General features: G+C 39.2%; 1 protein-coding gene across 2 annotated transcripts in view; it reads right to left on the bottom strand.

The window, feature by feature from the left end:
- Positions 1–18,155, bottom strand: part of SYDE2 (synapse defective Rho GTPase homolog 2) — a 48,853-nt gene extending 30,698 nt beyond the window's left edge. Inside the window, exons 1-2 of one of the 2 annotated variants that reach the window (XM_072754712.1) lie at positions 16,949–18,155; positions 5,951–6,634 (exon numbers count right to left, since the gene is read on the bottom strand). In XM_072754712.1, the coding sequence (XP_072610813.1) occupies positions 5,951–6,634; positions 16,949–18,101 (1,837 nt within the window). In that variant the 5' untranslated portion in view covers positions 18,102–18,155. The remainder of the gene's footprint in view (positions 1–5,950; positions 6,635–16,948) is intronic. The other variant, XM_026004718.2, reaches the window with a different exon arrangement.
- Between the last annotated feature and the right edge of the window lie 1,736 nt (positions 18,156–19,891).

Here is a 19,891-nt window from a genome sequence, read left to right as displayed (position 1 = left end):
ACAAGGAAGAGTTCTTATTTTAATAGGTTTATTTTGGCATATTAATACATGTTTATGTTAACATATTTCCTATTTTAATATGTTTATTTAGATATCCTACTCTAATTTAAAAAAGAAATCCTACTCTAATAAAAGAATATTTCTATTTATAATCCTCTAAAAACTAAATTTTATCACATAGCAGGACTAGGGATGCCTGGGTGGCTCAGTGGTTGAGTGTCTGCCTTCAGCTCAGGGTATGATCCCAGAGTTCTGGAATCTAGTCCCACATCAGGCTCCCTGCAGGGAGCCTGCTTCTCCCTTTGCCTATGTCTCCACCTCTCTGTCTCTCATAAATAAATAAATAAATAAAATCTTTAAAAAGTAAAACAAAATAAAAAATTTAAAAACCAAACAAGTTTATAATTTTGACAACGAAGAGTCTTTCTTCATTCTAATGTTCTATTAGAACATACCACAGAAGATTATATGAAATGAAATCAGTCATTCAAGAATAACTGCATATTGAGGAGTTCCTGGGTGGCTCAGTCAGCTGAGTGTCCAACTCTTGATGTCAGTTCAGGTTGTGATCTTAGGGTCATGAGATCGAGCCCCACATTGAGCTCAGTGCTCAGTGCCAAGTCTCTTTGTCCCTGCTTGTGCATGCTCTCTCTCAAATAAATAAATAAAATATTTCAAAAGATAATAAAATTAAAAAGAGAGTAACTGAATATTGAATATCATAAAGCTAATTAATTTCAAAAACTAAAGACATTTCTTATATTATTTATATACAACTCCCTAGAACTTCAAAAGCTAAATTAGGGCCTTTTCTTGCAATTTCAATATGTTAAAAATGACTATACAGAGATATAAATAAGTTTTCTTACAATTTTCAGTTTTCATGAAGAGTAAAGCATTGAAATGTTTTTTAATCCTTCTCCACATAAAAATAGCTTTATTGGTCTTAGTGTGTAAGTAAAAAGTTTTTAAAAGAAACAAAGAAATAGGGCAGCCCAGGTGGCTCAGCAGTTTAGCATCGCCTTCAGCCCACAGCCTGATCCTGGAGACCCAGGATCGAGTCCCACGTCGAGCTCCTTGCATGGAGTCTGCTTCTCCCTCTGCCTGTGTCTCTGCCTCTCTCTCTCTCTCTCTGTCTCTCATGAATAAGTAAATAAAATCTTTAAAAAAAAAAAAAAACAAAGAAATACAAATAAAGTAAATACCTTAAACTGAAACTATCACGAGATTAGCCATTGTAAATATTGTGGTAAACATAATATTAAAAGCTGTTTAAAAAAAAAAATTTAAAAAAAAAGCTGTTTAATATTAAATTGTTAATATTTTAACACCCTCCAACATTTATTGAGCTAGTCAAATTATGAAAAATTAATACTTAGTATGTAAATATCCTCATTTAATTCTTTAAATATCCCTATGAGTTAAGATGCCACTAACATCCCACTCTCCAGATAAAGACCTCACGCACAGGGCTATCTGATTTAAGATCACAAAGCTGATAAGCAGCAGAAACCTAAGCATAGGCCTTCATAGCCTATTTTTTTTTAAAAGACTTTATTTATTTGACACAGAGAAAGCAGGTACAAGCAGGGGCAGTGGCAGAGGGAGAAGCAGACCTTCCACTGCCCAATAGATGGACAATGAGGCTCCATCCCAGGACTCTCCGATCAGGACCTGAGCTGAGACACTTATTCAACTGAGCCACCCAAGCACCCCTAGAGTCTATATTCTTAAATACTATACTTTAGAGCCCTTCCATCCTTCTAAACAGTTTTCTGTCTACATAAAGTTGATTTAATAACCTTTCTCAACCATTATTAAGAAGTTGAAATATTTGGGATACCTGGGTGGTTCAGCAGTTGAGTGGTTGAGCCTTTAGCTCAGGGCGTGATCCAGGATCGAGTCCCATGTTGGGCTACCTGCATGAAGCCTGCTTCTCCCTCTGCCTATGTCTCTGCCTCTCTGTGTCTCTCATGAATAAATAAATAAAATCTTTAAAAAAAAAAGTTGAAATATTCTATTTAACCTCAAACTTTCAATAACCCAGTTTTTATTTTATTTTATTTTTTAATACCCCAGTTTAAAAAAAAATGTATAGCCTGATCAATTTTATTTTAAAATTTGAAACTTCCTATTTAAGTGTTTAAACTAATAAAGCAAAATGAACATATCTTCTAAAAGCTGGTATTATATAAGTTTAAACTATGACTTTAAAGAAACAATCTAGGGGTGCCTGGCTGGTTCAGTCAATAGAACACACAGCTCTTGATCTCAGGGTTGGGCCTAGAGCTTCTTAAAAAAGGGGGGGGGGGGAGCCCTGGTGGCTCAGCAGTTTAGGACAGCCTTCAGCCTAGGGTCTGATCCTAGAGACCCAGGATCGAGTCCCACATTGGGCTCCCTGCGTGGAGCCTGCTTCTCCCTCCGCCTGTGTCTCAGTCTCTCTCTCTGTGTCTCTCATGAATAAATAAATAAAATCTGAAGGAAGGAAGGAAGGAAGCAAAGAAAGAAAGAAAAACAATTATTTAAAATTTAAATTAATTTTTCACTTTATTCCTTCCAAAGATCTAATATCAGAGGCTACTCTATATATTTCACAATTAAAATGATCAAAAAGTATTAATTCATTTCAAAAACCAATAGATGAAATGATCTTTCTTTAAAATATTAATATACTCTCCCTCCACCCCTCTTTATGTGTCCTAATGACAAAGAAGTGGTTTCTTTATAAAGAAAGGACTATTTTAAGTATGCCTGCTGGGCTTTTCTGGTAAGTAACTAATAAGAAACGGAGTGTTTGATAAACTAGACAAAGCATTCCCTTGTACTGTAAATTGTAGTACAATTCTACTGGTTTAGTGGCCTAAAACATTCTATAGTAACCAGAGTCCTGCTCTAGTCTACAATCTATCTATTTTGTCATGGCTTAAAAAGCTACCCTGTATATTAAATTGCTCTAGGGTTTTTTTTACATTATTAAGGAGTTAATTTAACATTCTGACTTTTTCTACACATCATGCATTAAATATTTCTTACTTAAGTCCTTAACTAATTATTAAAATGAAATACTGTGTAAACTAGCAATTTCTACTACAGTAAGCCAGTCTATTAAAATAAAAATGCTTAGGAAAAAATAAAAATAAAAATGCTTTGTTTTTTGTTTTATAAAACCCAAGAGCTGAAATATTACCAAATTCAATAGATGCTTAAAATGAAACCAAAATCACACTAATCAAATCACAGATTAGCTATAAAGGGAAGGTACAAAACAAAAATCTATAAATTCACGGACCAGGCTAGAATCAAGTGAAATTGGCACACTCCTTCAGCACCTAGAACAGTAGCTGGCACACAGCAGAAACTGAGTGTTTACTGAATAAATGAATTAATTAACCAATTGTTAGTTGCCTGTAAATTGGTAAACTTTTTAGGATATATATTATAGGAATTATATATAATAGTTACTAGCCATAAAAACCCAAGTAATGCCACTAGTAATTAATCCTAATGAAGTAAAATAGAACATGATAAAGATCACTCTATTAATAGTGGAAACAATTTATTAACACACAACATAACCAAATAGTTTAGGACACATCAACCCAATTATATACTATAAAATTAGAAGTTTTTAATTTTTTAAAAGATTTTATTTATTTATTCATGAGAGACACAGAGAGAGGCAGAGACATAGGCAGATTTCGGAGAAGCAGGCTCCATGCAGGAAGCCCAATGTGGGACTTGATCCCAGGACTCCAGGATCACACCCTGGGCCAAAGGCAGACGCTCAACTGCTGAGCCACCCAGGTGTCCCAATATACTATAAAATTAGTAAACGGTAATGTCAATCTATATATATAACAGTACAAGTCGAAGATACCAAGTGAAAGTATCAAAAACCAAAGGCAGAATGCTGTGATTGCAACTAGATAAAAGATACATATACATATGGAACTTAAAAGACAATAAAAACAAGTCATAAATGAGTTAGGATGATTAAAAAAATTCTCACTTATGTTAAATATACTCAAGCTTTCCTATTTCTTGATCAGAAAATTATTTTAAAATTCAACCATTCTTTTTGCCTATTTCTCAACAGCTCTGTTAATATTGCTAAAGAAAACATCACTTTAGGTGACCTTTCTGATCAAACTAAAACAAAAAAAGATGACATGTAGATAAACTGTCTAAATATTCCCTTTGTTTGGCACCTGGGTGGTTGACTCAGTTAAGTGCCCAACCCTTAATTTCGGCTCTGGTCATGATCTCAAGGTCCTGAGATTAAGCCCTATGTTGGGCTCCTTGTTCAGTAGGAAGGTTCCCTCTACCATCCCACCAGTATGTGTGTTCTCTAAAATAAATAAGTAAATATTTATAAAAAAATAAATATTTCCTTTGGTCAACTTAGGACTGCTTATATTTTAATAGTATGTTAAAGAGAAGAATAACAGTGAGAAAGGAGATATAAATGACAGCCCTATTGTATTTTCAAGTTTGGGGGTTGTTTTTTGTTTTTGTAATGTCTGTTAGTCTTTCTAGGTTCACAATTTGCCACAAACATAAAATAATAAATTTTAAAGACAGTACTTAAATCAAAGTATGTATCACTTTACAAACAACGGCCTTCTAACTTAGCAGTTATTCTTATACCTTCTTGCCTTTTTTGCACCATACCAACTCTCTGTCATACTCCTTTAAGCCTTCCTTCCTTACCACTCCACCCTAATCACAACCTTCATTCCAAACTATTATATATATATTTTAAAGATTTTATTTATTTATTTATTTATTTATTTATTTATTTATTTAATAATAAATTAACAGAGAGAGAGAGCACAAGCAGGAGGAGGGGAAGAGCAGAGAGAGAAGCGGATTCTCCATTGAGCAGGGAGCCTACCGCAATTCTTGGGGCTAGATTCCAGAACCCTGGGATCATGACCTGAGCCTAAATCAAGAGTTGGATGCTTAACCAACTGAGCCATAAAGCATATATATTCTGTTATATAGCATTTATTTCTCTCTCCATCCAGATTACAAAAAAAAAACACAAATTCATGCTGAAAAGTCAATCTACAATTAGAAATGCACACACATAAAGTTTTTCATTACCTTCAACCCCAACAAAGGACGGGTGGATAGGGGTGGGGGTGAGGGGTTACTTAATATTCCTGATATAACTTTTCAGTGTTTCTTTAAAAAAAACTGACATCATACACTACAGTTTTTTAACTCACTTTTCCTCTTATCAATATATTTACCTCCTCATATCCCTGAGAAAAAGGATTCAAATTCAAGTACTTTATTTGTAAAGTACAGAAGTACTAGCAAGAAGTAAGAAAATTCAGGGGAAAATTCAAGAATTATCAAGCCTGCTACTACCATGGGCAACTGGTGCTTAACTTCAGGAGAAAACTCTGGGAAACAATGTTATAGCACCTATTTCCAAAGTCTTCACTTCTACCTCTCATTTCTTTTTCTCCTCTTCCTTTCCTTTGGTTCATGAGAAAATGTAGGCATGAAACCATAAAGTAATAATTACTGGTACACTGAATATACAACTTTTCAGCTGTAACCAGGCTAGATGTAAATGAGTGAATAAAGCAAAATCAGACTTATACAAAGAATATATTTTTCTCTTCCACTCCTTGTGATTCTATTCTTTCAGCTAAGAGAAAAGCAATTACTATTTCTAAGGACAGACTTGCTAACAGTTAGTGTAGGACTATCCTAGCATCTTCACCCCTTACAAAAACAAGTCTGTGATAGGAATTAATTAAACCACCATTTATATAAAAAATGTTTGTAAACATTTTTGTTTTCTTTATTTTTATGAAAATACACTCACTTTGTAAGGAAAAGTATATAGCTATAACATACATCTATATTTAGTTTTGGCTACTGTCAAAGAATTAAAAAATGGAAAAAGAAAAAGCAAATGTATGATCATCTTTACCTACAAAAGGAGATTTCAACATGAGACTCTCCTCTACCATTATACCTTCTTGTGTCTTGTATCCAAGCCTTTGCTTGTACTGCTGCACGAACTCTGAGGAATGGATGGGCTCTACAGGATTCATTTCATTTGACTGTGTGGTCTGAACATTGCCTCTGTGTTCTGAAGAGCACAGCAAGTCTTCAGTGTACTGTTCTGCTTTCATTAGGTCACTACCAGATAATACTCTCAAACTAACACCAGGAAACTTCAGAACGGGAGGGTCTGCCTCACCGAAAGTCAAGGCATTTGATAGGCCAAAGTCATCGTCCTCAGGAATGGGGTTGTACCATATTTCTCCTTCATCATCTGCATCATTTTCCTCATTGAAGTCTAAAGAACAGTTTCTTGATAATGAAGAATTTGTAGCATTACACACCACATATGTACAGTATTCTTCAGATGACTTGAAAAAAGGTTGTGATAGCTGATGTTTAGGCGAGACAGATAAGTGATTTATGTCTTGGCATTTCTTATTTTCTTCTTCCAAATTAAAAGATCGCAGAGTACTCTGATATAGCCAGTTGCGTTTCTTTGACACAGTGATGCTATTAAGTGGTTTATGACTTCTGAATCCAATATTGTCCTTCAGATCTTCAAGTTCTCTTCTCTTCACTGAAGACGCATAGACATTTTCAAATAAATCTGTTTCAACAGAAAAAAAAAAAGAAGAATGTAGTGATATAATGCCTAACATACCACAACAGACAGGTAACTGGAAATCAGTTATTAAAATACGATTTTCAGAAAGATGAAAAGTAGTATTACTTATATTTGGAGACTAAAATGAAACAAGAAAAATTTTGGCTTTTTCACCAAAAAATAATTTCTACTATTTAGACTATTAGCATAAGTGACATAAGAACTCTAAGAAAAAGAATAAACAAATTCTGAGATTGCCTTTCAAACATGACAGGGCTAACAAAGACTCACCCTAGGCAAAACATACTTTATAAAACACAAAGAATGCTTTGTACACAATATGCCTTTAACTAATATTTTTAATAATTTCCAACTCACTACTACGAGGACCAGAGTCTTTAGAAAACATAAGTAATATTTCTACTTTTTCACACAAAGATTAACTTTGAGTAAATCTTTAAAAACAAGTGTGGCTTACTTATTACTAAATGCTTTCCTGATTACTGAAATTTCAACATATCTGTTTCCTAATCACACAGTTATGCAGTGTTTAAGTTTTAAATATCTAGGCAAAAATACAAATACAAATCCCTTAAGAAGGCTCTAGATTAGAACAAGGTATCTTGTCTCATGGTAAATACAACCAGCTATGATTACTGGCCAGACACAAACTTAAGGAGCACAAAGAGAAGAATGAACAAAATAGTTCCTACCCTTAAGGTACTTGATATGTGTTTGTGTTAATATGTGATAAGACTCTAAAAATGTATATGTAACATTAATTCCATATAAAGAGGAAAATTTTACACATCCAGAGAATTGTATAAAGCAGGCTTCGATGACAGTCAATAAGCTAAATATAAACTGGAATACTAATTCACTAGACATAGAAACCACATTAACAAAACCACATTTCAAAAAATTTAAGATCATGCCAGGTTTATAAATTATAGAATTATAGTCTGTGCTACTTTAAGTGCATATATAGTTGATTCATTTTAGTGTTACAGCAAATAAAATATGACAGCCCAATAACAGAGTGATAAAAACACATTAAACTATGAGGAGCTTAATAACAATGAAAAAATTACATTCATGCATAACCAAGGCTTTCAGTAACCTCCCTCTACTTAACAAAAATCCCTTTAAAAATGTAAAAAAAATTATTTTTTTTCTTTTTTTTTTTAATTTTTATTTATTTATGATAGTCACAGAGAGAGAGAGAGAGAGAGAGAGAGAGAAAGGCAGAGACATAGGCAGAGGGAGAAGCAGGCTCCATGCACCGGGAGCCCGACGTGGGATTCGATCCTGGGTCTCCAGGATCGCGCCCTGGGGCAAAGGCAGGCGCTAAACCGCTGCGCCACCCAGGGATCCCAAAAATGTAAAAAAATTTAATAGTAAATTTTTAAAAATACTAAATTTTACCTAAGCAAGCAATTAAATTTTAAAAATGAATTTTAAAAACCCCTCAAAAGGGCACCTGGGTTGCTCAGTGGTTGAGCATCTGCCTTTGGCTCAAGTAGTGATCCCAGGGTCCTGGGATCAAGTTCTGCATCAGGCTCCCTGCAGGAAGCCTGCTTCTCCCTCTGCCTATGTCTCTGCCTCTCTCTGTGTCTCTCATGAATAAATAAATAAAATCTTTATAAAAGAAATTTTTTTTAAACCCTCACACATAAATGGGGTTTCAAGTTCAATTAGTTCCAGAGGCAGGAATAGACTAGGAATCAAAAGAGAAGGAAACTCCCATGAATGCCTATTATGCATTTATTTATGGAGTTCCTATTATGTATTAGCAATGAGAGATAAAGCAGTAAGAAAGCTCTTAACTTCGTTTAACCTCCACAAAAATGCTAAGACAGGTATGATTATTTCCATAAGCCAGAAAAAAATGAGGAATGTGGTCAAGGCGCTAGCTGTATTCAAATTTAAGGTAGTCTAACCCTACAATCAATGCTCTTAACTCGTCTTCCCTACACATGCCCACCCACCAAAAGCAGGGAAGTAGGCAACCCTTTCAGAACATGGTGACAATAACCTAGTTAACCTTATTGGGTGGTTGCTGGTAAGAATTAAGTGAGATAATATTTTGGAAATATTTTGAAAACTATACGGTACTGCTCGGAAAAGTCAAGTAATAACCTGCCGAGATCATCTAGTTGGTAAATAGGAAAAGCAGCACTTTAAATAAACTCTTCTGACTCCAAAGTCTGTAGCAGTATATCTGGGCTGCTACTAAGAGATACTCTCCAAGATTTAATATGCAATCATGTAACAGCTATTCAATAAATATTTTAAGTTGATTTAGCTTAATGAAAAATGTGAAGATTCGAGAGTCCTTCTTTGGTTCTGTCTCCTTTAAAATCAAAGAAATTAGGAACTGGAGGGGGATCCCTGGGTGGCTCAGCAATTTAGCGCCTGCCTCTGGCCCAGGGCATGATCTTGGGAGTCCTGGGATCAAGTCCCACATCAGGCTCCCTGTATGGAGCTGGCTTCTCCCTCGGCCTGTGTCTTTGCCTCTCTCTCTCTGTGTGTCTCTCGTGAATAAATAAATAAAATCTCTTAAAAAGAAAAAAAAGAAATTAGGAACTGGAAATGAACACATACTCAGGAATCACTGTGGTTTCTGGGTTTTTAGTGGCCATGTCTTTTTGCCAAGTGTACTAAATCTATTTCACATTTAAGCCCAAATCCTATATTATTTAATAGCATTTCAGACATTTACAAGATATTATTTGTAGTTTTTATGTAATTATAAATTTGAAGCCAAAGGTATAAAATTAAGTATACAATTCACAACGGCTAGAAGTTACATCTTATTTATTTTTTTCTCAGATATCTCTCAAAAGATCCAAAATTTTATATAGATAAATTATTTTGAGTCCTATTTTTTTTGACGTACACTTTTTTTTGAGATACATTTTAATTAAAATAAACATGCTTCTACTTGTACTGCATTCCAAGGAACCACAATGAGAAAAACAAAGCTACTAGCATCCCATATTTAAGCAAATTGATAGATCCATTAATGTAAGTATTTAATGTATAATATTAAAAGGTATAATTATATGAAATACAATGCAACTATTTTTCATTAAATTACAAACTACAATAACTTAAAATCAAAGTCTGATTTTAAGTCTGATTGCTATTGCTGAATAATTCAAAATACTATATGCTGAAGTTGAAATTTAGAGATAAATAGGTACATTATTTTGATTTCTAATAAGGTCCAAATTTATTCATTTATTAAAACTGAATATAAGCAATGCATGTAGGGTACTAAATTTTACTTGAGCAATTATTTATAAAGAATTTTAAACACTTCATTTTTATCTCCATTAACTACAGGGATGCTGTAGTTAATGGAGATATATGAATGCTAATTACATATATATATGAATATATATATATTACATATATATACATATATATATGAATGCTAATTACACAGAAATGGAGAGCTATTTGTAATCTTCCACTTATTCCTTTTTATGCAAAACTTAATGTTAAACCCTACTGGCATAAATTTAAATTACCTTTAACTTCTGTTAGTTTTACCTACAGCTACCTTCATACACACACACACACACAAAGAAGATACACAAGTCAAAAAGATACCAAAATAAGTATGCAAAATTGCAAGGCAAAAACATCTATTCCCTTACAATAATACATGTTATGGTATAATTAATTAAATGACTAATTAAAGTCAGTTTACTTTGAAAATCTGTTAGAGAATGCAGAAGTGGCAATTACGTTTTTCACTCAGAAAAATATTTTACATAGTACTGAACTACTCAAGCCAAATGTGTGTTTTTAACTATTATTTCATAATAAATAAAAATTACTATTACTAAACATTTAACTAGTGCTCTGGCTCAAAATTATCAGCATACTTTCTGAGAAATTATGTATTTAACCCTCCCTGAAAATGTACCTATATACAACATCTTTTCATCATTTACAAGAGTCCTACTGCAGAAATAAACTATTGTTTTTGCTTACTGCTCCTTAAAAAATCCCAAATAAAAGTATTCTTACAAATACTCTATTAAAGTTTAAATAAATACAAACAGTCCTGCTTAAAGTGAAACTTGGCAGCCCAGATGAAATGACTAGAATAAATTTAATAAGCCTTAGGTTTATGCATGATTTATATATATATATATATATATATATACACACACACACACACACACACATTATATACATATATATATATAAATGCCTTTCTTTTTTCCAGATAAATCTAAATGGGAAAATAGGTACAATGAAAAAGGAAGTTATTTTTCTATCTTTATGTTTCCTCTCTTGTGACTAGCAACAAAAGCCTTAAGAAAAAAGCTGTGTGCTAGCTTTTGGGACAGTAGAGAAGAATCCCTGAGACTGTTTTCAGTTCTACCACAGTAAGGAGGAAGAACAAGACAAAGATGCAAGAAAGAAAAGATGAGTAGAATAAATAAGTGCCCCTAAAGGGGTGTGTTCTAGCTCAATTCCCAGTGTTCTTTCCCAGTGTTCCTTTCAATTCCCAGTGTACTCAACTTCTGATAATTTCACTCTCCATCCAGAATCCTAATGATCTGGGCAAAGTAGTATTCCCACAAAGCCAGCTTGCCTTTCTCTTGATAATAGCTAACTAAGCACCAAGCATGGATCGCTTCTCGGCCTTTTGGCTAAGATCAAGTGTAGCACCAAGCATGGTACCAAATGGATTATCTTTTATTATCCTCACAGCAGCCTGAGGACTAAGGCTATGCAGTGCTGAGTAACCTGTTCAAAGTCACAAGCCTGGCAAGTTGTGGGGCTGATCAGAAACCCACAGGCCTTATTCTGTTAACCAGAATACTATGTGGTCTCTTCTCTGGCAGATTCCAAAATCTCATGTTTATTGGTGCAAGATGAGACCAATATAGAGGGAATTGCTTAAACCTGTCATGTGTAAGTAAGTAGTAAGTATAAATGTATACATAATAAAACTGAAGCAGAAAGAGCTCAACTGTTTTGTTCTAATAGGGATTAGTTTAAGTATCAAGTATCAGAATAAAGTAGAATGCTTTGCCAAAACTTTAACAAATAAATCAAGATAGGTGATGGGGTACTGGGAACTCTAGAACCTAACTACTCAAAGTATGTACCAAATAGTAGCAGCTACGCTGGGAGTTTGTTAAAATGCAAACTCTCAGGTCTCACCCCCATACCTATAAATCCGCATTTTAACAAGATTTTCAGGGAATTCGTATGCACATTAAGTTTGAAAAGCACTGTTTAATAACCCTGCTTTGAGTGGCAATGGTCTAGAAAATAGCCTCAGCAATTCTCAAAAAATAAACTCCACTTAGAAATGTAGGACTTTCAAATCAACCCACTATTTTCTGCTGAATTTGTAATTCTCAGGCAACTCCAATGTTCTATGGCGCTCTTCCAAAAAAAAAAAAAAAAAAAAAAAGTAACTGGGCTCACTTCTAGGGCCACAATGGTATAATTTTTCAGAGGGGGATTTAAAACTAGAAGACAGTGGTCCCGGACTTAAGTCCTGGACTTAAGTGACTCAGTCAGTGAAGAGTCTGCGTTTGGCCCAGGTCACCATCCAGGGGTCTTGGATCCAGCCCAACATCAGGCTCCTCAGCAGGGAGTCTGGTTCTCCCTCTGTCTCTCCTGATTGTGCACACGTGTGCACGTTCTCTCACTCACTCACTCAAATAAATAAAACCTTAAAAATAAATAAATAGGGATGCCTGGGTGGCTCAGCAGTTAAGCGTCTGCCTTCGGCTCAGGGCGTGATCCTGGAGTCTAGGGATGAGTCCCACATCGGGTTCTCTGCATGGAGCATGCTTCTCCCTCTGCCTGTGTCTCTGCCTCTCTCTCTCTCTGTATCTCTCATGAATAAACAAATAAAATCTTTTTAAAATAAATAAATAAATACAACTAGAAGACAGTAAAAAATTATTTGCATATTGCTACTAATCTTGAAGAGGACTAATGCATAAAAAAATTTGTTGGAAAAAATACATAAAGATAAGTCAGAGCTACAAATACTTGAGAAAAGAGAAGAAATAGGTGGGACTCCACATCAGAAATGTCAACCTCACTTTAAGGTATAATGCACAGATTATGCCAGTTAATTAATTAATACTATATTTAAAGAATTGCCTAAAATTTTTAGACAAAATATTAACAAGTTACATGCCCTAAATTTTCCTTTCACAGATAGTACAGCAGCAAAAGTAGAGTCAAAATAGGCTAATTATTTTTTTAAAGCTATAAAAGGCTGAAATAGCTAAACCTAGTGCTTTTAAATTTATTTCTAAGTACTATGTGCTAATTAAACTTGTTTATAAAGACTTACAATCAACTATAGTTGGCAAATACCTTCGTAATCTTAAGGCTTGCAGAAACTTGACAATATTACCATGTGTAATGACTTTAGATTTCTTAAATAATCATCTCAATTAAGAACAAATTGGCCAATCTGTGAACACTACATACCCAATGCACCAAATCTTTAGCATTGTTATACTATCTAAAGTTTTAGAAGTTCCTAACAGAAGCCAGAAATCAAAATAGAAAATCCTTTTGGGGGGAGCCTGGGTGGCTCACTCGGTTGGGTTTCTGCCTTCTGCTCCAGTCATTAACCTGAGGTACTGGGATCAAACCCTTTGTCAGGCTCCCTGCTCAGCGAGGAGTCTGCTTCTCCCTCTCCCTCTCCCTCTGCCCCTCCTCTTGCTGTGCTCTCATGCTCTCTCTCTCTCTCAAATACATAAATAAAATCTTTAAAAACAAAAAAGAGGGATGCCTGGGTGGCTCAGCAGTTGAGCATCCACCTTTGGCTCAGGGCATGATCCTAGAGTCCCAGGATTGAGTCCCATATTGGACTCCCTGCATTGAGCCTGCTTCTCCCTCTGCCTGTGTCTCTGCCTCTCTCTGTGTGTCTCTCTTGAAAAAATAAATAAAAATCTTCAAAATCAAAACAAAAAAACAAAAAAGAAAAGCATTTTAGCTTCCACTTGTTACACAGTATCAAAACTTCCAAAATACTTAAGTATTTATTAGGTAGATTAGGTATCTCTAGTCCATTATATAGTTATTCTACATTACAAATTCTATAACCTTATTTTGAAACAAAAAATCCTCACAAATAATACTGTATAGAAAAGTGTGATATTAACCTTCTAGTCTATTTAACATCTTTATACAATCTAGAATGTATTTGTATTTCATTTGGATTGCCCAATTAATTTTTTAGAAAACATAATTGAAAAATAAAATTGGGAAAAGATGTAAAAAGAAAAAGAAAAAAGAAGAAGAAGTAGAATCTAAGTAACTTCAATCTGAACTAGAGTTAACATTTAGGGGCACCTGGGTGGCTCAGTCAGTTAAGCATCTGCCTTTGGCTCAGGTCAGGATCTCAGGGTCCTAGGATAGTGCCTGCATTGGACTCTCTGCTCAGCAGAGAAGCTGCTTCTCCCCCACCCCTTCCCCCTGCTCGTGCTTTCTCCCATTCTTTGAAATAAGTAAAATCTTAAAAAAAAAAAAAAAAGTAATATTTAAGGGTAAAGTTTTAAAATAGATATATTGATTTAAAAATTGTCTTAAAAACCTTTGAGATCTCATCTCTGCAACTTTGAGGTAGCTACCTACCCCTCTAAACCTTGTTGAAATTCCATTCTTCTCTTCAATCCACACATCAGACCTCTAAAGAACTTTAACATCTGTTTGACGTTAAATAAATATGGGTTTTGGAGTCATAATAGAGACCGGAGTCTGAATCCCTATAATAGTTTGAGTCCATATACTAGTATATACAAACCATATACTAATTTGAGTGACCTTGGGCAAACTACTTAACCCGTTCCTTTTGTTGTTGTTAAATGACAGATGTCATACCTGGGGGTGGGGGGGGGGGTGTTAATATGAGAACCATGCAAAGTATCCAGAATAGTTTTATAAGTTAAACTAACCTTCATGAAAAAAAATTAAAAAACAAGATTAACTCTCCAAATCTATACTAGATATGTAAACATTACACAAAATTTTATATTTCCTTAAAGATTTGAAAGGAAATAATATCTGATTAATAACAGTAAGTAACATGTGAGAAAGTTGTTTAAACCATAAATTATCCAAGCTTTTGCTTAATTTCTTGTAAAATATCTAAAATACTACCACATAATAATTCTAACGTTTTAATTTCTTTTAAGGTTACTTACTTCCACTTAGTTTCTCAACGAAAAAAAAAATCAATGAATTCATTCTTAAGCCTTACTACATTTCTTACTACTTTTAAAATCCTTGAATGTTTATTATTCTATAACTGGGGGCCTTAAAATAAAAGCCATCAGATGATAAATGTTTAACCTTTGCAACAAAAGAGTAAAAAATATTTGACTAAAGTTTTATGCAGATTTTTGTTACAGCTGAAATCTAACGATTTTACAAGAGTTAAATGAACCAAGATCATGGGAGATAAAGATATAGTGGCAATGAAATATAATGATTACAAATACTTTACTCCTGCAAATGCATATTTTAATATGAATTTAGCATAAAGTACATCTCTTTACAAAAAAAATTACATCCTGTTATCCTTTTATTCAAATGAAATGGAATAAATTTGAGGAAAAAATTTGACAGGTATGGGTTAGTGATTTAGATTCAAAAAAACTTGTCAAGTTTGTATACGCTTTAAATGAATCATTTGATTTGCCTTCACCCTGTTATTAGTTTTGTGAACTTTGTTTCTCTCCACTGTTTTGTATTGGTTAAACAAAGTTAATGTGTATAAACCCAGTCCTGGAGGATTTGTAATTCTTACCAGAGAAAATGCCAAGTACTCTGAACGCTTTTTACATTTCACCATCTAATACGTTTTAAACAATTAATGACATGTAAATCTTTATGTTCACTAAAAGTCCTTGTATTTAAGATTGTAATTCAAGGGATCATATTATTTTGGACTCAGTTTGAAGGTATTATACTTCTTTCACGAAAGAATTTTTACTATTTACAACACAACTAAAAGATTTCTAGAATTGGTAATCTAAACTCTCAGTGAAAATTTAAAAATTACACACAAAGTGAGGAGCAAAATCTTATAAGGAAAAATGGAGTTAAGTTTACAAATGACTTTTTCTTTTTTTAATTTTTATTTATTTATGATAGTCACAGAGAGAGAGAGAGAGAGAGAGAGAGGCAGAGACACAGGCGGAGGGAGAAGCAGGCTCCATGCACCGGGAGCCTGATGTGGATTCGATCCCGGGTCTCCAGGATCGCGCCCTGGGCCAAAGGCAGGCGCCAAACCGGTGCGCCACCCAGGGATCCCTACAAATGACTTTAAATGTCTGTGCTTTCTTAGAAGTACATGAGACATCTTTTTTTGATTAAAATAATTGTGCTCTCGATTTTCCACAATAAAGAGATTACTCACTTTGTTAGGAGTTTTTTGCGGGAGGGAGAAGGGCGGAAAGGTGAAGAGGAGAAGTAGGCGAGATCCTACGTGTCTAAAAAGAAATTTTAGGGGCAGCCCGGGTGGCTCAGCGGCTTAGCGCCACCTTTGGCCCAGGGCCTGATCCTGGAGACCCTGGATCGAGTCCCACGACGGGCTCCCTGCATGGAGCCTGCTTCTCCTTCTGCCTGTGTCTCTGCCTCTCTCTCTCTCTCTCTCTGTCTCATGAATAAAATCTTCAAAAAAAAAATAAAAAGAAATTTTAGTTGGAATTTTTCTGGGGGACGGGGAGTGTTGGTTTGGGGGTTTGGTTGTGTGTGTCTCTGTGCTGTGTGCACGCGCGCCTGGAAGAGAAAACACACACACACACACACAAACGTGTAATGAGTAAAATGACAGTTTATGAAGCCCGTAAAGTCTACCTTGGATCCAATTCAAATTCACAAACTCCACAAAGTCTACGGATTTGCCTAGAGCCACAAAGAATAAAAATCAAGGCAGCACCGCCCAACTCTACTAAAAGCATGTGGTGAACTTAGCCTTTTCTCAGTGTTGTGCTGAGCAGTAGGCACTCTCGTTCTTAAAAAAAAAAACAAAAACAAAAAACAAAAAACCCCAAGTTCCTCATGCCACTGTCTTTAAAAAAAAAAAAAAGAAAAAGAAAAAGAAAAAGCAAAGCGAGTGAAAGCATTATACTGGTGCATGCAGCTGACACTTACTTTGGCCCTGGCACGTACCTGTCTGAAAAGAAAAGAGAAAAGAAAAAAGAAAAAAAAAAAAAAAAACCCATACCTACTCCTCGCTCTTTAGACACAAGCCCAGCGGGGGAAACATGAAGACTCCAAGTCTTCCTCGCAGTCCGCGAAGCGTCCTACCTGTTAGCGTCATTCCCGGGTCTGCGGGCACCGGGCGCACCGGGCTCTCTGGCACTTCCAGCGGGCCCAGATTCGGGGAGGCTGCCTGCGCGGCGGCCACCTTGGGGGGCGTCCCGCGGGAGCGCCCCCTCATGCCCAGGGACAGCAGGCGTCCTTTGTACATCCACTTCTGCAGCTTCTTGACGGTCACCGCGGGGGGCCTGACGAGAGGGAGCCCCTCCCGGCCGCCGCGCGCCCCCGCCGGCCCCCTGCAGGCGCTCCCCGAGGGGCGCCCCGGGTCCCCGGGGCCGGGAGCCCGGGCGCCGCCGCCGCCGCCGCCGCCGGCCCGGCCGTCCATCCCGCCTCCACGTGGCGGGGGCTCGCCCAGGGCTCCGCGCGCGCCGCACCTGACGCAGCTGTCGCTCGGCCACCGCGCCCAGGGAGGCGGCTCGGCGCCCGCCCGGAGGCTCTCGAGGCTCCTGCTGCGGGCCGGCCGCATCCGAGGAGTCCGCGGGCGGCCTCCCCCCGACGCCCTCGGAGGCGGCCGGGGCGGGGACACCTGCTGCCAAGGGCGGCCCCCGCCTCCCCGCCGCCGCGCTCTCCCCGGGCGGCCGCGGTCCGCCCAAGCCCCGCCGCCCCGCCGCGCGCCGGAGTCAGGGGGCAGGTCGTGCATGGCCTGGATCAGCAGATAATAGGCCTCTCGCAACTGGGTCCGCAGCCTGCCCGTCTCCGGGCGGCCGCCCTCCGCCCCCGGGGAGGGGCCCGCGGCCGCGGGGGGCGGGGGCCGCCGCTCTGCCTCCGCCTCCGCCCCCTGAGGCGCGGGCGCCGACCGCCAGCCGCCGGGCAGGTTCTCGTCGCAGTCGGCGTCGTCCCCGCTGCCCTCGGGGCCCGGCGGGGCGTGCGGGCGGGCGCGGCGGAGCCCGCGGCCCGAGGAGGCGGCCTCCTTCCCGCCGCGCCGGCGAGGCCCGAGCGCTCCCCGCGCCCCGGGGCCCCACGCGGGCGGCGGCGGCGGCGGCGGCGGCTGCAGGCTCGGCCGGGCCCCGCGGGCGGGCTCGCCTGAGGGGGCGGCCGGGGCGCCGCCGGCGTCGCCCGCCCGGAGCCCGAGCCCCCCGGCGGCGTGGGGGCTCCGGCGCCCCCGGAGCCTGGACAGCGTCCTCCTCAGAGGGTCCGCCATCCCCGCCGCCTCAACAGCCGGGCTCGCCCCCGCTGCGGGAGGAGGACGGAGCCCGGTGCGGGAAAAGCCTGCGCTCGCGGCGGCGGCGGCGGCGGCGGCGCCCCATGACCCGCGCTGGCCCTCGCGGGCTCCTCACATACTTGGCATAACTCTGCCGCGGGAGGGGGGGGCGGAGGGCGGCGGCGCCGCACGGCGCATGCTCCGGAGCCTCGGGCCGCGACGGGACGCGCGCGCGGCGGGAAGGAGGGCCCGGGAGCTGGGGGCGACCCCGGGGCGCGCGGCTGCGGTTGGGCCGCGGAGGGAGGCCGAGCAGACAGTGAGCGGGAAGGTGGGTCTGGGCTGCACGGCTGCAGAGCTCTGGAGAAAGGGGGAGGCCCCCCTGGCTGCCCCCCACCCCCGCACCTGCGGCCGCCACTGCACGAGGCGTGTCTAACCTGACGCGCCCCTGCTGCAGGGAAAACAAAGAGCGCGGTTTTGACGGACGCGGCGTGAGTACAGGTGTAGCGCGCCTAGTGCAGTGCGTTCCACGAACGTTCCTACTCATTTGAACGGCCGGGGAGCTAGCTAGCTGTTTGAAGGGAACTTGGGGCGGTTAGGAAGAAGCCTTTTGCCCCAAAGATCACCACTGCATCTCCCTTCTGTTTTTCTTTTTTCTTTCTTTTTTTTAAATGAATGCACGCTCACACGGAAATCTGACTCTTCGACCAAAACTTGTAAAACGGAGCCACCAGCGCCCGCATCACCCACCCCGCTAGCACTTCATTTTAATGAAAACTGGGTTGAGAAACAATTGGGTTGAAATTGGGAAACTGTCCTTTGGAAATAGCAGCTCTATCTCAAAAACATTAAATCCCATATTCTGGGTAACAGTTGCGCAAAGTACCTCGAGTTGCCGCAGGTGAATGGACCCGTGCCTGATTGGTAAGAAGCAGCGTTGCTGTCATCTCTGATTTCAGTGACATTCTTTTTAGGATTTAATTTATTTGAGCAGGAGGCAGAGTGAGGGAGAAGCCGACTTCCCAGTGAGCCTGGAGCACCCCCACCCCCACCTCCACCCCGCCCCTGCCTGGCAGGGCTCCATCCTGGGACCCTGAACTCATGACCTGAGTGCAAGCCTCTGCAAGCCAGATGCCCCCCAGTTACATTTTTTTTTAATGTTTACATCTTAGAAAGGGCCTTTGAGTAGCTCATGAATGTACTCCTAACTCCCAGCACAGTAGTCGCACAAAATAAGAATTCAAGAAATATTTGTTGAACAAAGGACTGCTTGCATAACTAAATAAAAGAATTTAGTCCTGGGGCACCTGGTTGGCTCAGTCCTTAGAGCCTGCAACTCTTGACCTCTGGGTGATGTGTTCCAGCCCCTCACACCCCACCTAGGACAGAGGTTACTTTTAAAAAAGAGAGATAAGTTTCCTCTCCCCCCCTTCCGCCACCAGTTGAAGGCTCCAATCTCTAAATGTGCTTTGATATATACTTTCCTTAGTACCTAGTCCCTGCCTCCTGGAATAATTTTACCTGTATCTCTATTTGCAGAAATCTTACCCATCCTTTAAGACCCCACTGATCCACCTTCTTCCAAAAGTCATCTCTGATATTCTAGATGGACAAGATCTCTCATTCTTCCAAACTCCAGGAGTACTTTGTTCATATCCACTCATAGAGTATTTATTAGTTTTTGTTTTCTACAAAGCATGCCTTATCTCTCCTAGAAGAAAATTCATAAATTCCTTAAGGGCAGAGACTATAATTGACTTCTTTATTCTCCACAGAGTATAAGTGTAGCATCT

The sequence above is a fragment of the Vulpes vulpes genome, chromosome 3 (genome assembly GCF_048418805.1).
Source record: "Vulpes vulpes isolate BD-2025 chromosome 3, VulVul3, whole genome shotgun sequence".
Classification (NCBI taxonomy): domain Eukaryota; kingdom Metazoa; phylum Chordata; class Mammalia; order Carnivora; family Canidae; genus Vulpes; species Vulpes vulpes.
The sequence above is the reverse complement of the archived record's forward strand: the minus strand, read 5'-3'. Positions and strand labels throughout refer to the sequence as shown.